Raw genomic sequence first — 16,818 nt, 5'->3', positions numbered from 1 at the left:
CAGCATACTCCGTCTCCTACGTTAGAGCATGATGTGTTCGGATACTAAAGTATATTTTGTCTTAGTCTTGAACTTTTGTCACGACTGCGGTGTATACTTTGTTAGTATTCATGGATTTCTTGTCGGAACATTCAAGCACCTCTTCAGGTATCGCAGCATATTTCAACCCGATATCTGTGTATATTATGAGTCTCACAGGTGTGCGAAGAGTGGTTCGAATCGAATAGCACTCCGTCATTCATAACATTCACAGTGCAAGGGCGAGCCACGACAACCGCTTTATTTAGCAGTGTTGAAGCTAGGGACGGCACCGTGCTATTCAATTGAAATCACTCTTGGCACATTCCTTGTCTCAGTAACGAATCTGGCTAACCACCGTTTCTAACCACAGGATCTCTGACGCTGATGGCGAACTCAAAGTGGAGAGGGTTGGAGAGAAGCCCCTGTCACATACTCTCCTGGACCCCAACGTAAGCAGCAGCTATACAGCGCACACTCTTTACTAGACTTCGTTCACCCCTGAGATGACAGTACGGCGGAAGCTAGGTGCTCGTTGGACCAACCGTGCGTCAATCTTAGCTACGCCATCACGCTCCCGCTCTCTCTCACGCGCAGAAAGCGGTTGTCAGGTGATTAAAGGGAGATGGTTTGTTGGTCTGGCGAGTGCATATAACGCGCACACTGGCTTCGTCGTTGCACAGAATTGGTCACCACACACGGCCAATACGGGGAATTGTTTGTGAACAGGAGTTTGTGATATAAGCATAATAATCTAAAAGCGATGCCATTTCTAAAACGTATGTGTGATTTGTCTTGAGTGAAGTGTTGCTGCGAGTGCATATTGTCACGATTGACAAATGACGAGGCGACGAATTAACTTGAGAAACTAAACATTTAATGGGACGAACTTCTGCCCCCAAAAAATAGAAGAGGGTTAACGTCGCAGGTGTCGATGTCGGCGGAACAGCACCATCGAGCGCTGTGGCGAGACTGACTCCGGCTCGCCACGCGGAGCCCCTTATGTACACGCTTGGGCTTCTGGAACAATAGGCGTGGAAGGTTCGCCGCGTAGGACATTCTAACCTCGAAGAAGCAACAGGGTTCTCGAATGTGCCAGAACGCGACATTTACAGAGAGAACAAAAAAGTGTGTCCCCGGCAAGACATCGAACCTCGGATCTTTTGCGTGGGAGCCAAACACGATAACCGGTTGGCCACGGGCACACTGCCTACTTGGCCAGCTGCGCGCGCGGAAATATTACAAAGTGCGGCTTATGGTTTTTGGAATGTAGGTAACATACACTTATACCAACAAAAAATATATTTAGCCACATTCTACTTTCTAAAATTGTCATGGCGTCTACTTTCCTTAAGGGCGTGCGGTCCGATAATTACAGGAACCTACAGACAATACTTCCAACGTATGTTGATGTCCAAAAGTCGATTTGGCTGGAAAAAGACCGCGTGCCGGAAAAGTTAACATGATGTTACGCTTGCTGATTATCACTATGCAGATAGCGTTTTTGGTTAATAGCGACCATGGGCGCCTTGTCATTTGCTTTCCGCGCATAGTAAATTGCGAGGATTTTACTTCGCCGGAGGCATCGCGGAAAAGCAGTCGCGTGGGTATTTTTCCTACCTTAAAAAAGGCCGACGTACACTTCGCGCTTTCCACTTTTGTCCGCCATTTCCTTTCCTATATCCTCTCCACGTTTCACCTTGCCCCAACCTGGCTCCCCCTCGCAGCTTAGGAGAGGGGAGCGCTAACAGGATTATCTTCCCTGCAGAAAACCGAGGTTGTACGCCGGCCTTTAAGAAATAGTATATGCAACAATCAGAAAAATTAGGCTTTCCAAGCAGATCTGTTTTTCTTGTCCTGATTAAGGTGCTCTTATTTCAAGACGTGTGGCACTTGTTCTTTTCTTTTTTAATTGTAATACGTAACTTTTTTTTACAGAATATAGACTTATTGCAAATTGGGAGTTGAGGTCCAAAATTAGTACAACATTGATTTACCAGAACTTTCGTACATGTAACAGTTTGCATGCATTACTACGTACAGTATTATTCCAGGTTCGCTCGACGGCTGCCGCTTGGTCTGCACGTTTTTCTACTCTCATTAATGTTTGCTTTCTCCTTTGCAACCAGGACTGCTTCCTTCTGGACGGCGGTGTCTCGGGTCTTTTCGTCTGGGTGGGCAAAGGAGCAAGTCCCAAGGAACGCAAGGAGTCAATGATGCTCGCTCAGGTGACTGCGAACGTTTCTTAACACATCTTGTAGACGTCTTGTTTGAATTACTTGGTTAAGTTTACCGAATGTCTTTTTTTTCCTGCTGCCTCAGAGCGCTACTAGGAAGAGCGCGCCTTTGTGGTTCCCATTTACCCAGAACTATGAAAGCTGCCTGCTTCGTTCTTTAATTTCCCAGTTTATTCAGTTATCGCTCTTATCCCCGACATCTGCACAAGGGCAGCTAATGTGAACGAATAACGAAAGTTTACGTTTCTTCTTCTGTCTCTCCTACTGTGGCCTGCAGTAAACAACATGGTCCGGCCTTAAAAGGGCAGATTTTTGTAAATCTTCTGTATCTCAAACGTGTTCTTGCGTGTGTTCTCCCCGTAATGAACATGGCAAACCGCTGATCGATAGCTCCTTCAGTTTATTTATAACCAAAAATTGGGGTGGCTTAGCTCGGCTACGCCAGGATATACGTAGCGTGAGCTTATGCGCACAAGATGAGAGGCGCCATCAAGCGGCTCCGGTGCAGCGTCAGACTTGGCTACTGCGCAACGGAGGCGCACAGCTGGGCACGCGGCGGCGCCAGTGCGTCTACCGCGGCTATGACGTCACTCCTCTGGAATGCGCAGACCGGCGAGGCGCGCGCGATGGCGGCGGAGCGCGCGGCGGCGGCGTCTCCGGCGCGCCAGCTGTGCGCCGTGTGACGTCACTGCTCCTCGCGCTTGCGCAGACCGGCTCTTTGGGAGCCACGCGAAACTGCTCGACCTCGGCCAGTGTAAAGCTACAAAAAGGCAGTCCGTATGATGCTTCAATAGAAGTACGGTCTTAGTATATAGCAGACGAGGTGCCATTTTACGCTGATACTTTCCTATTGTTAGAGTGTAATTGCGATCAGCCTTTTCGTCAGCATGCAGAGCATTTTTTTTTCTAATTAGTTGTAAGTTTTGGTTTTCTTCCTTTGTTTTTGGGTATAATCAAAAATATGAAGATGAAAGAATACTACTTGATCGAATGAAACAAATTCTTTCTAAGCAGCCGAAAAAAAAAAAAATCTTTGACGGAGCCGGGATTTGAGCTCCGGGTTTCCCAATATCCGGTCTAAACCACACACCCGACCACATATTAAGAAGTCCGGAGCTTAAATCCCGGCTAGCCAAAAATGTTATCTCACGGACAAGTTAAGAAACATTGTTTGTGCTAAGCTCCGAGCATCTTATCATCGCTCCTTAGTCAACAAAAACCGACTACAGCATTATCTGACAAGAAGGCCAAAAAATGAATAAAGAAGCAGGTGTTTGTTCGCGACTATAGTAGGTAACTTTCCATCCGCCTTCTGCTCTCTGAGGAGTGTTAGTCAGCCGCAGCTTTCGCGGTGTTTCCAATGCTTACATCAAGCGATCCTGTGGCTGGATGCGCAGAAATACCTGAAGTACCGCGGCTACCCGGACTGGAGCCAGGTGAGCAGAGTGATCGGCGGTGCCGAACCACCCCTCTTCAAGCAGTACTTCGCCACCTGGAAGGAACCGGAGCTGTCCAACATGTTCGGCAGGAAGGGAGCTCTCAACAGGATCGCAGGTGGGTAGACACAACCCTGGACACTGACAGCCTGTCAAAGGCTGGTTCACACACACTTGCGTTTGGTTTGCGAACACGTGCGCTGTGCAGCGCCTCGTGCATTCTGGTGATCGCTCATGACGAGAGAAGACGCCGGCAAAAACCTCCACCCTATACTCTGTTTCACCTTATGATGTACCGCAGAAAAGGCTACAAGCGCGACCTCTTTGGTCTAGGGCACATCAAGGCGGCACAAGCTCTCGTGCGTTAAGAGTAGCTCCCAACGCTATGAGCTCGCGCTTCTAGCCTTGTCTGCGGTACAACATAAGGGGAAACGGAGTATAGTTGAAGTGCAGTTCCAGGGCTACATCAAAGAGGACACAAGTCTACACAAGGCACTAGGTTGCATCCGAATGCAAGTGTGTGGCCTATTTTCCTCTCGCTATAAATGACTTGCACGTGACGTTGTTTCGTTCTCGCCGAGAGAAACAACTTCGATGGTGTGAAATGCACGCTGCAGAAGGTACGCGCTCAGCAGCAAGATTACCACAATGGCGGCCAGTGGGACGTCAGTGCAGGCCATGCACTATAGTTCTTCGCTGTTCTTATCGGCTGAGGCGGCAATCTCATTGACTGGAGATCGATGAGTTGCTCGGGACTCGCGACACCATGCGTTGCTTAGGCTGCCAGTTATAGGCCAACTAAACTCACTGGAGTCAGGCTACGTCTGCTCTGCGCATGCGTAGATGCGTTGCCCACACCTTGGGGGGATTGGGGGGGGGGGGGGGGGGAGGGCAAAGTGCGCTTCTTTGTAAACAATTTGCTGGTGTATATAGGAAGTCTGGAGCATCTACTTTCCCGCAGGAGAGCTGGGAAAGCCAATCGCTGCGATCTACAGGGTGATTCAAGGAGACGCCAGGCTCTTTAAATCGACCGCGAAATTCGGTTTCTTAACCTATCGCGCTACTCTCAAGAAAAAAAGTGTGTATTGTTACACCCTTTGTCCCATAAAATACACCCCAAAACTTCAATTCGACGTACAGCGCCCTACATTTGAAAAGACGGCCCAAAATTTTACGAGGGGCTTGATAGCCGTGTGGTACAACTTATTAAAATAGCTAATGTACATTTTACTGACTACAAAAAAAAAATCGTGGTTTTCTTGACTCTACTGTAAAAACTCGGTGTTCTCTTTATGTGGTCTTTGATACGTACTTTAGCTATTTAAAAAGTTCTATCGCACCGTTATCAAGCCCCTTGTAAAATTTGGGGGTCGTCTGTTCGACTATAGGGCTCAGTACGTCGAAATGAAGTTTTGGGCTGTATTATATGGGACAAAGAGTGTAAGGATACACCCTTTTACACCCCTTTTTCTTGAGAGTGTAGGTAGGTAGGTAGGTAGGAACGTTTATTCCACTTTTTTGCATTAAGAAATGCTGCGGTGAAAGAGTTTAGGGTACAGGAGCGGGGGACAGGGGGCTTCCATTCTTCTCTGTTAGCCCGGTTGCCCACAGATGGTGCATTCTTTTTTTGTAAAATTTGCAAAGAGCGAACTTACCTGAGAAAAAAGTAAAGAAAGAGAAAGGCTTAGCTCCCATGGAAACGCAGCGACGCCACCGGTCTTCAAACAACACGGCGCCGTTTCGCACGGGAGACAAGAGATGGCGCAACGAAACACCGCCAACAGACGAGCATACGGCGCCGAGTGCCGGCGTTTTTAGCAGACAATCTTTTCGACTCAAAAGCGGCACGCGTTCCGCAGGCAGGGAGGGTGACAGTCGCAGAAACAAAAACAGGCGCGGTAGCAACAAGGAACCGCAGTTGCTTGTCTGCTAAAGACGCCGGCTCTCGGCGTCGTATGCTCGTTCGTAGGCGGCATGGCGTCGCGACCACTTGCGCCCTCTCTTGTCTCCCGTGCGAAACGTTGCCGTGTTGTTTGAAGACCGGTGGCGTCGCTGCGTTTCCATAGGAGCTAAGCCTTTTTCTTTCTTTACTTTTCCTCAGGTAAGTTCGCTCTTTGCGAATTTCACAAAAAAAAAAATGCACCATCTATGGGCAACGCTGCACAAAGTCGTAGCGCGATAGGTTAAGAAACCGAATTTCGCGGTTGATTTGAAGAGCCTGGGGTCTCCTTGAATCACCCTGTACAGAGAGAGCTCGGCGAACAAAAAGGCTGAACATATGTTCAGATCTGAGGAAACCCTGAGCTGCGCTGTGACACTGATCGTGGTGAAGCGTCGTGCTCAGTGCCGCACCGAAGACTGTGTTTTTATGTCGAAGCACGTTTTGAGCCTCGTCTTTCGACGAGCTGCTTAGACCTGTAGCTCACAGGTTTTGAGCAGTGCTCCTGGCCAGCAAAGTGGGATATTTTTAGGTCGCGTTCCCGTTGTGCATCGCGCTGTGTCTTTTCAAACACTCCGATTCCGACTATCTGTGCCCGTGGACAGACGCTGAGGGATGCTTACAGACGCCAGTTCACGCCCGTGGATCGTGCATGATGAGACGCTAGGAAGCCGCAGCGAAGGCGCCTCGTTTGTGGTCGCGTCTCGGGGACGCTACAGCACTTCCCGTCCGAAAGAAAGAAGGCCTATAGGCAGATAGCAGCGATTGGCTTTCTCGAGTGCTTTGAGTTAACGTACAGGCTGTTGATCTTTTAGAGTGTAGCAGCGCAAGTTTCCTGTTTCCTAAACACGAGTCTGTTCACTTTTGGTGCTGTAGAAATGGACAAGACATTCAGGGTGAGCGACCTCCATCGGGAGAAGCGTCGCCTTCTGGAGAAGAACCTCGGCCGATCTATCGGCTTCATGCCCGACGACGGCTCCGGAAAGCTCGAGGTAAGCTTCCCTGTCAGTTTCTCCTCACTCGCTGTTACATGTGAAAAAGAAAAAAAAAAAAAAGAAGTAATTTTGTGGCATTATAAGTGGCGATCGGGTTGTGACCGTGCTGCTGAGCTCCTAAAAGTATGATATGATGAACGGAAAGTATTGATTAAACATTTAAGTGAATTACTCTGACAAAACCGCCACTCACAACACGTCCCTTAAAGCCGCAATCATAAAAGAAAAACACAAAGAAACACGGTGTTTGCTTCAAACATGATGAGAGGACAGTTTGGAGCACGTTTGCTTCCTGCATATGCATGTTTCAAGCATGCCTGCAGACTGTCTTTTGTGTGATGTATTTGCACTGTGACCGCGACCTGAGGAATCTCAAAGGGCATCCGTTTCTGATATGTCGCCAGTGTTGCAAGGCTGAAGGCAAGTACTGGCACTTCTAATTACCTTCTGCTGAGGTCGCAGATTGCTGAGTTTTTAATCTTTCTGTCCCTAAAAAAGTGTCATATATATGTATATGAATAGAGAGGTCAAACTATTAATAAAAAAAAAGCTGCTCACAACTCCCGGTAACGCCGAATTAGAGCGCAGCTCTTGAGGAGGAGGAGGGAAGGGTACTGAGGGGAGCGTTACACCCCTCCTCCCTCCTCCCCACCTCCTCATCCTCCCTCCGAGCGGCGTCGGCGTAACTGCGAGGCCACGTGACCTCACGGGGGTCACGTGGCCCCACGGGGGTCATGTGACGTTACCGTGGTCACGTGACCTCACGGGGGTCACGTGACGTCACCGGGGTCACGTGACCACATATGGGGGTCCCGTGACCTCAAGGTTACGCCGACGGCGACGTCGCTCAAGCCGGAAACGGGTGCCTAAGAGCTGTGCTCTAAAAAAGACCGAGGTTAATCTTGAGAGTCTAACAAATCATTCGATTGATTGCATGTTATACGATTGATAATTGAGCTGCAGTGTAGATGTGTTGGCTTTTAGCCAGCAAATCTACACTCTTGCGTCTCTGCAAATCAAATCTTGCGTCTCTGTAACAAAGCAAATCAAATCTTGCGTCTCTGTAAAAAAGAAAATTCACTCTCTTGGCAAAACAGATACTAAAAAATGAACCCAATTCTCTCAATAATTTTTTTTCTCCAGTATCACAGACAAAAAGAAACAAAGATATTATTGTACGAACCATATATGTTACAGTAATATTGCAGTTTCTATCTTAGGCAAAGGGTATTTTACGGAGGATATTGGAGTCCCGGGTTTCTTCACTTCAACAGCCTCTAACACCCGCCCGAAAATTCTGTTCAATTACGAAGGGTTAAAGTATCGTGTATTAAAGTCCGCTCACTTATAATATCGCTACATAATCGTTTAATTTGCTAAAAATTAAAAAAAAAGGACCGTTTTCTCTAAGCACTGTGTCAAAAAGGGAGTTTTCCGTAGTTCGTTTCAGCCGTCTCGAGACGCTCTCAGTAACCAACTACACGATCGAGAACACTGCAGAAGGCCGCGCCTGCGCAGTAGGGCCGTATCAGTTGGGGAGAGCCTATACGGAGAGGGAAACGATCTAATAAAGGAAGTCACGTACATTGTTTCACTTCCCGCGACTTCTCGTTCAAGTCTTGTCTGAATCAATCTATGCGCCGAGAAACTGAGCGAGAGGAGATCACAGCGCGCGGGAGCATCAAAATCCCGAACCCCTGATTGGAGTGATTACTGGGTAGATCTAAAGTTTGCTGCCTTTATCTCCACTGCAATGGTTGACCTCGCAAAGAGCCGTTCACACTTTTGCGACCGAGTAGGACTGAGAGAGACCAGACCGGTTTTTAAGCCTTTTGTTACTTCTTAGGACCGGATGCGCTGCAGCGGAGCTGGTCCTAAGAGATCGCAAGAAGCTTAAAAACCGGTCTGGTCTCTCTCGGTCTTACTCGGTCGCAAGAGTGTGAACGGGCCTTTAGAAAGCGGAACGCCGACATCAGGTGTTTGACTTTCGCATTCGAGTGCGTTCGACGACTGCAGACTCCTCCCCTTCCTCAGTTTCGCAACGCATTCTCGATGTTTGAGTGCTAATTGAAATTTACGTTGTGTTTTTATTTATTATTTGTATTGGTGAAGAAATGGTGAAGTTGGGTCATTTAGATTGTTTTAGTAGAACGCTAGCTACGTCCAAAGATATTGAAGGTCTTTTAAGGCTCGCAATCCTAACCACCTCTACCCTTTTCATCTACCCACACTCAGATCTTCCGCATCGAGAACTTCGAGTTAGCTCCGGTTGACCCCGCCATCTATGGCTTCTTCTTCGGCGGAGACAGCTACATCGTCAAGTACACGTACAAGAAGGGCTACAGCGACCGTTACGTCATCTATTTCTGGCAGGTACGAGTCCTGTCTCTCTAAATCGAAAGGCGCGTTCTTCCCAACAATTCCATGGTCACCGTGTGCTCGACATTGTTTTCTCTGTTTGTTTCTCTTTGTGCAACAGGGAAACGAAAGCAGTCAAGACGAGAAGGCTGCATCCGCCATCTGGGCTGTCAAGCTGGACAACGACTTGAACGGGCACGCCGTCCAGGTCTGTTTTAAAGCAATAGCCTTGTATGGAAACCCTAAACGAATCTTTCTTGCTTGTGTTGGTCTCACCGCAGCAGGGCTCCCTCGTGAGGGGGAGGGCGCCTAACTCTTAATGGCTGTAAGAATAAGTCATGCGACCAAAAAGACAATCATTGACATTTTCGTCATAAGTTGCGGAATACGTTATAAATAAACTATTGCACAACATACATACCAATCCAAAGACGTGCTCTAGAAATGGGGACTGTGTCACGTATGGCTAGAGGGGTGCGACAAAGTTTTGCTGTTTTATGCAAGTTCCATGCGTGGCTTGCACGCAACATCTTCCAACTGAGCTGGGGGTCACTTCTATTTGTTTTGTCGACGAAAACAAATTCGGAGCTGCGAAATGTGGGCTGTAGATGATACGATTTCAGCAGCAACGCTGATACAATGGGCCAGCTGATGTGACGTGGTGTGATACAGCTGATACAATGGGCAAGCCATGTATTGAGTTGACTTGCGTTTTGCAGGTGCGCGTGGTGCAAGGCCACGAGCCCGAGCACTTCCTGCGCATGTTCAAGGGCCGGATGATCATCTTCAGCGGCGGACACGCCAGCGGCTTCAAGAACCTTCGGGACCACGACACATACGACGTGGACGGGACGCGCATGTTCCACGTCATGGGAACCTCGGACGTCGACGTCCGCGCCGTGCAGGTGCGTCCGATGCAGTCACACTCCCGACACATAATACAAAATTAAATATGTTCGCTGCAGATATAATGATAGAATTATATAATGACACGTTTGCTTCATATATATGTATGTTTGGAACATGCCTGCAGAGAGTTTTTGTATGACAAAAGTATTTCCTTTACATCTTGTAATTTATATTAGTAGACGGGTCATTCCCATTGTGCGTAGTTGTTGTTTGTACTTATGATTTAATTACTTTTTGGCATGTTTAATTGTACAGTCTGCAAAATTATGTGTAATGGCCCCCGCTCTTCTTAGCTCAGAACGTGAGCACCAAGCCAAGTGCTGACGCTCTGGCGAGCGTCAGCACTCGGGTGTTATTAAAGAGTTAGATTTCCAATGCCGTAATCGTCTGACGCTTTTACAAGGTGTTCACCCTTGCCAAGCTTACCGATCAGCCGACTTGAAATGATGTTAAATGAACGAATGAATAAATATTAGCAATACGACCGCGGCGTGACGAATGCCATCTTTCCAATGGGAAGGTATGGTACTTGTGGCTCGGTTGTAGACAAGGACGAACCACAGGAGAAGTGGACAATCTCAAAGGGGCACGGACGAAAAAGACATGAAAGAAGAGATCGTCCCTATCTCTTATCGTTCGCTCTTGCGAGCTAATGTCGTTTTATTTTTATGTTTTTGTCCACTCTTGTGCGGCTGTTTGTGTCCTCAGATTTTTCTCTTTTGTTGCCTGTTCGTTTTGCTGTCTTTTTGCCTGTATTTTTTGTGTTTCTGTCTCTTCTTCAATGCATGTTTGTCTCTTTGTGGCGAAGTAGTCCCTCTTTCTTCTTGTCTGCCCATGTCTGCTACTGCCTGTTTGTTTTTCTGTATGTCCTTGTTCCCTTCTGGCCGTCTCCCTGATATCGTCTCTGTCTGTTGCTGTCTGTTTGTGTGCCTGCCTGCGAACCTGTCTATTTGTCTCGCTGCCCATTTGTCCGTCTCCTTGTCTATCAAACTCTGCATGTGCATCTGTCTTAATTGTATGATTACGTACCTAAATGTCCACCTATTATTTATTTTCAGGTCGATGAGGTCGCGGCGTCCCTCAATTCAGAAGATGTCTTCGTACTGGAGACACCGAAATCAACGTTCCTCTGGCTCGGTGAAGTGGGTGAACATTTTTGTCGAAGTTCTAATTGTCGCTGGAGTTTCACTCATACCCAGAATTGTCGCAGATTTCCCATTGCTTCGGTGTAACTTATTATATCTTGTTATCGGTCGGCAATCGTTCCCGGTCGGCAATTTTCAGAAAACGTTGGTGTCCTCAAAAATTGAACAGTGAGCACTACACTTGCGAGTTTATCTTTTCTGTGCAATTAAGCACATCGTCAGGCCGTCGACCTGCTTTTTCATTGCCTCCGTGCATTAGTCTCTTTATTAGTTTATTTTTATGGAAACTAGTATCAGCCGGTACGTACAGTACGGCCGTAGACATCGTAGCCCTCCCACGGCATCATTTCAGTCGTTTCGCCGCCGAACCTGGACGAACAAGGAACATGATCAGATGAAGGTGTTTGTGAAAACGTCAACAATACAGGCTCGTAACGACGTCGCAGTTCTCATGGTGGTCCATTATTACTGTATCATTGGTTCTGTACCGCAAGGGATAAATTTATATCACAAAAGTAAAAGGGAAAACGACATAACACACCAACAGAGCCGCGAGCGCGCTGAAACCGAAACCAACTAAGTTGGAGATACCTTACGGCGCCGCGTGTGCCAGCGCTCTTTGTCCAGCGATCAGGTAACTACTCAAATGAAAAGGTCTATACTCTCAGACAGCTATTTTAGAAAAGGTGAAGAGTGTGCCTGCACTGCTTTGATGGACTCTCAAGATGAGCACGCGCCGGTGCGCTCATAGCTTTGACTGCATAGACAAAGAACGTTGTCAAGAAGTATAGTGTGGTAACTGTGGCTTAGCGTAACTGCAGTCAAGCGTGCCCGTGTAGCCAAGGGTGTCACTCCACTTCCTTCTAACCGGCGTGAACGCTGTCACTCGGTTTTATACCCCTGTAGACGCTTTACACACGCGCCAAACTACAGCCGTCATTGCTGACCTTCTATTGTCTTACCGAGATGCTGGGCAACTGAAACGGTAGTTGACTATCCTCCACAAAGACCGATGCTTTAGAAAAGGACACAGTTGAATCTAATATGGCAATAACCTGGCCTGCTATGGTAATGATGAAGTGAAATCAGACATGTACAAATTACTCAAAAAAGGTAAGTTAAGTTACTGAGTATCGACGCCAAAAGTAATTGGAGTAGAGTAGAAATTACGCATTTGTAATAGTAATTGAGTAAACTACTAACTACTGCAAAAAGTAGCGAGTTCCTTTGAAGTTACTTTCGAAGTTACTTTTTTATATTTTTGTGGTAGCAAAATGAACAGCAGTTTTGATCAATGAAAAACCCTGCGAGCCAAAAATAAAAGCAGTCTTTTTATGGCTTGCGTTTTCACCAAAATAGTTTATGCGCTCGCAGAAGCAATTGACTTTCATAGTTTTTGATAGGAAAGTTTCCCCTTTTCCTTCTGAAGACGTCCCCAGCCAAGCTAAACAGACGTTCCACCGACGCGCTGAATGGAACGACACCATTGAATTTGAGAAACAGGCTGTGCAGAGTCAGGTAAGCGAGTAACGGCATCTTAGGTGTCAATGACGAAACATGTGAGGTTGCCTCGGGTAGAGGGTCTTTTATAACGAACTTTCCTCCTTTTTTTTCTTTTTGAACTTGTTTGTTTCTTTTTGAACTTTGAACGCGAGACTTGAACCCGTTAAGGGTTCAAGTCTCGCGCCACGACAATGAGATCATCCGGACGACTGCGCGTCTCGTTGTAGTGCTATAGTGCTACGCTATTGAAAACAAAAATTGTTTTGGTTTAACAGAAGATGAATCGAAGAATGCTTCTCCGCTGACGCCGCGTCCAACAAAAGGATCTCCCAAGGGTAACTCGCGATCTTCGCAGGCGACTACAATATTCTGACGCGCACGCCTGACAAGTAAATCGTTTTTAACAAAGAGGAGGTCTCCCAGGCATGGAATGTCGGAAGGGCGCAAACGATTACGTGAACAAGCATCGTCGCTCGTACAGTTGCAGCTGGAAGCGGGAACGTGCTCCCATGAACGGATTATCCGTGCCAGGGTTTCTTCGCGGGGGAGTCCGGCTTTGGAAAGGCGTATACGCTGACGACGAGGCGACCATTGGGACAGGCGCCCAGCTGCGAGGTCATTCAAGTGGCACCTCCCGTGGAACCTACCGCTTGAGTCAGACCTCACTAAAGACAAACAACACGAAAACAACAACAGCCCTCGGAGTGTCCCGGTCTTTCACGGTTGCAGCTGGAAACGCGGCACCTGCGTGCATTACCGGATTAGGAATACCCGACCAAGGCTTGTAAAGCATCTCTTCCTTCGTTCGTGCGCGCCGGTGTTATGCTTTGGCTGCTCGTCGCCACCTTGGCCCAAGGACGCCTTCCTGAACAAGGGGACCCCTTTTTCGGGAATGCCACTTCATCTGCCGGCGTCTTATTCATTTCTGCGCTCAAACGTTCGTGATAAGCAACATTAGCACTAGATTTCGAAAGTAGTTAGTAATTTGAGTAGAAGTTACCTGAAAAAAGTAGTTAAATTAAACTACTAATTACCCAAATCAAGTTGTAATTGAAAATTACCAAGTTACTTGAAAAAGTAGTTAAACTACAGTAGTTTGAGTAGAGTAGTTGAACTACGTCCAAGTCTGAGTGAAATAAACGGAATAAGAGGAAACAAAAACTGAAGGTCAGTTATGGCGGCGTCCATGCACAGCTGCCGCAAAGCGTCTATAGAAATTTCATTTTGTTGATTGAAGTTAGGTAAACAGCTGAACTCCTGTCCAACTTTTTCTTTCCAGTTCGCAGATCCTTCCGAAGTTGCCATGGGTCACAACGTTGCCAAGCTTGTGTCACCTGATAGGTATGTTGTGTAACTATGACGCTATATTCAGACATCAACATCGTGTTTTACATCTTACATTGTACTAATTTGCATTGTAATAATTTTACATTGTACTGTATTATATACTCTGTGACCGCACCTAAAGCCCCTTTGTGTTTGTGTTTGTTTTTCAGGTAGCGTTTAGAGCCACTACATGGGCTACGCTTAGAGTATCGGCCCTCCGTTCCCCGATCTATTTTGGCCCGTGGGCACCGCCACCTTGATGCTTAGTGGAGAGCAGACGCAGCTGTCGATTGTCGCAATTCAGAAATGCGACTTCCCCAGCTTTAGATACCGTGTTAGGAAGCTCGGTTGATATTATTTTGCCTTGCCGCGAACTGTCTTAACATTTCTGAAGGACCGAAAAGCGTTTTTTTTGCGATTTCAGATAAAACTTCAGATAACGAGCAACCATAATTTTAAGCACCAAGGCGGCTGAAGTGTCTTTACTCTGAAGCGTAGCTTATTTAGTGGCTCTAATAGCGTCAAATGCGGCAGTGCATGAGGTCGGTGCTTGTACGTCCCTTGGAAGCGAGTGGTGTCGCAGCACTGAAATAAGCGGCACTGGGAAGACTTCTTGCCAAATCAAAGCGATCCTAGCGGCGTAGTGCCATGCAAGCAACCTTGGGAGAGCTTTGGCCACAGTTTTGGTTTCGATTTGCCGACCTCACTTTACGACATCTCGTCATGACAAAATACAGTGTTTGCACTTCGGAATTTGTGACTTTCCTTAAATTTATATTACTGTAGGTGTTACCTACCAATACAAATGAAATGTTAAAACACTTTTTCTTTTTTTGGCTTTCGACGTATTAGAGTTGGTTCACGTTTAAACACGACTACGAAGGCAAATGAAAGAAGAAGCATGCTGGGAGCATACTGGGCCGGTCATGATGTTCCATCTTTTCCTCAATAGGCTTATTAAATTATACGTGAGCTGGTAGGGTTAGGCAGAACTCTGGAGTGGTAGCCAGGTCGCCAGAACGGTATGGGACGCGGAACTCTACTCTTCGCTAAACCTAGAGAGGTCCTTAGGGCAGCTCAATGTACGTGCTGTTTCAGCTGTTTCAACGGTGGTTCTCATGAAGATGAATGGGTGCGATGCAAGCGAGTTCTTACTTTATCTTCATGCAGTGCTCAGATGCACTACTTCGTCAACGGGGCAGTCGGAATCAAAACAATACCACTCCTCTCCATAGCTAAAGAGGCCCCATAATGCAACTCGCGCAGTGTTGCATGCAGGGATTTTTGGAAGTAGTCCATTGTCGGCGGAGTGGCGGAGCACTCGCCTGTGGGACATCTCTTGCGTGTTCCCACAGCAATGGTTGTAGGCACTTGCAAGAAACACGAAGCGTGAATATTATCAGGGAGCTTTATCCACGCTCTAAAGCCAGTGATGCCTAGCTAGCACTAGCTGAAACGAGTGATAGTAGTACTGAAAAGAAAATTACGTTTTATTAGTCATCCCGTATGTCTATACGGGAACATCCGCTGTGTATAGCGGACAGTACAGAGACGTGTCTACTTGCGTGTCATGTCTTAAACAGTCCGTTGTGGTACGTGCCTTCTCGTTCGTCATGTTGTCTGTGCTTCACTTTCAAAGAGCGACGCTTTTGTCATTTCAGGCAAGCCAAGGAAATCAAGGAAGGCCAAGAGCCCGACGAGTTCTGGAAGGCCATCGGCGGTAAGGGCGAGTACAAGAAGGGTCACGTGGAAGAGCACAACCCGCTCCTGGACGCCCGACTCTTCAAGTGCTCCACCGCCACGGGACGACTCGTCGTCCGCGAAATCTGCAACTTCTCTCAAGAGGTACGATACAGTCGGTGTACGCTTACCGAGAAAGAAACATGCCGACGTTGACCGACTGTCTTCAAGGTGCGCAGCTCCAGCTACGAGGATCAAATTCCTTCCTGCAGATTAATGCTCACAAAAAAACCCCAAAAAACACGCGAAGTTGAATGTGGAGATTGTGCAACTAACTAACTTCCTGATGTAAGTGGGTTCTTTTAAACCGCAATTACACTGCTGATACATCATGCAAACGACATTCTGCTGACACTGTCTGAGGTGTTATTCTTCCTTGTATGATGATTGGTCTACGATAACTCTCTGCAGACATATTCGAAGCCGACATATGTATAATGCAAAACATGCTTAGAACTTGCCTCGGGCGTTTCCACTCCCTTATTTCTGGAATAAGGGAGTGGAAGGGCGGGCATGCACGCTTTCGCATTAACAACTCCTAAAATGTGCTTAGGTGTGCCTCGAGCCTTTTGTTTCCGTTATTTAATTGGATTCATTTCATTACTATAGTAACTGAACAAGTTATCGCCTCCCTATATACCGACCGCGGCGCGGCTCTGTTTACTGACATCGCCGCAAAGCCGCGCATGCGCAGAAGTTATGTGGGCACAAGCGGCCAGTTTCTCCGTGCTTTCGCCATTTCTTTGTGTGCCGTGTGCTCGTTGTTGATGATGTAGAGACGCTTCTAGCTTTATTTCTGCGTCGTATTTCCTGCCAACGTATGTCGTATGTTATGCGCGACTATTTGAGCTCGCTACCTGAGCCTAGACGGTAGCGGTATCGAGACAAATTGTGCGTGGACGGTGTTGCCTTCGACGATCCGTACGCCGTAAACAAGGGCTGCTGGAGTTCCGACCTAAAGTTGCTGCCACCGACGGCGATGGCTCACGTCGTCGTTTATTTAGTTTTTGCGCCAAGTCAGTTCACGACCGACACGGTGCAGGCGTACAGGTCTCTCGAGGCCTACAATGACTTCGAGCCTGTTTCCGCGCTGCCGGCAGGATCAGCCGAGTGTGGGTCTGTTGAAGTGTATTTATTAATTGATTAGATACACACAGTGTCCCTTGAGTCAAGGCATCATATTTTTGTTACCCTCATGACCACAAGGCACGA

The 16,818-nt window shown here is 47.3% G+C and overlaps 1 protein-coding gene across 2 annotated transcripts in view; it reads left to right on the top strand.

Annotated features, from left to right (window-relative positions):
- The window catches only part of LOC8032070 (gelsolin, cytoplasmic), a 104,466-nt gene that overhangs the window by 76,927 nt on the left and 10,721 nt on the right, over window positions 1-16,818 (top strand). For both annotated transcript variants that reach the window (XM_042288871.1, XM_029993690.4), the window contains exons 7-16: window positions 392-470; window positions 2,148-2,246; window positions 3,653-3,809; window positions 6,507-6,622; window positions 8,861-8,998; window positions 9,105-9,191; window positions 9,703-9,888; window positions 10,951-11,034; window positions 13,820-13,881; window positions 15,528-15,711. In XM_042288871.1, the coding sequence (XP_042144805.1) occupies window positions 392-470; window positions 2,148-2,246; window positions 3,653-3,809; window positions 6,507-6,622; window positions 8,861-8,998; window positions 9,105-9,191; window positions 9,703-9,888; window positions 10,951-11,034; window positions 13,820-13,881; window positions 15,528-15,711 (1,192 nt within the window). The remainder of the gene's footprint in view (window positions 1-391; window positions 471-2,147; window positions 2,247-3,652; window positions 3,810-6,506; window positions 6,623-8,860; window positions 8,999-9,104; window positions 9,192-9,702; window positions 9,889-10,950; window positions 11,035-13,819; window positions 13,882-15,527; window positions 15,712-16,818) is intronic.

This window comes from Ixodes scapularis, unplaced genomic scaffold (assembly GCF_016920785.2).
Source record: "Ixodes scapularis isolate PalLabHiFi unplaced genomic scaffold, ASM1692078v2 PGA_scaffold11__112_contigs__length_91849675, whole genome shotgun sequence".
Taxonomy (NCBI): domain Eukaryota; kingdom Metazoa; phylum Arthropoda; class Arachnida; order Ixodida; family Ixodidae; genus Ixodes; species Ixodes scapularis.
The sequence above is the reverse complement of the archived record's forward strand: the minus strand, read 5'-3'. Positions and strand labels throughout refer to the sequence as shown.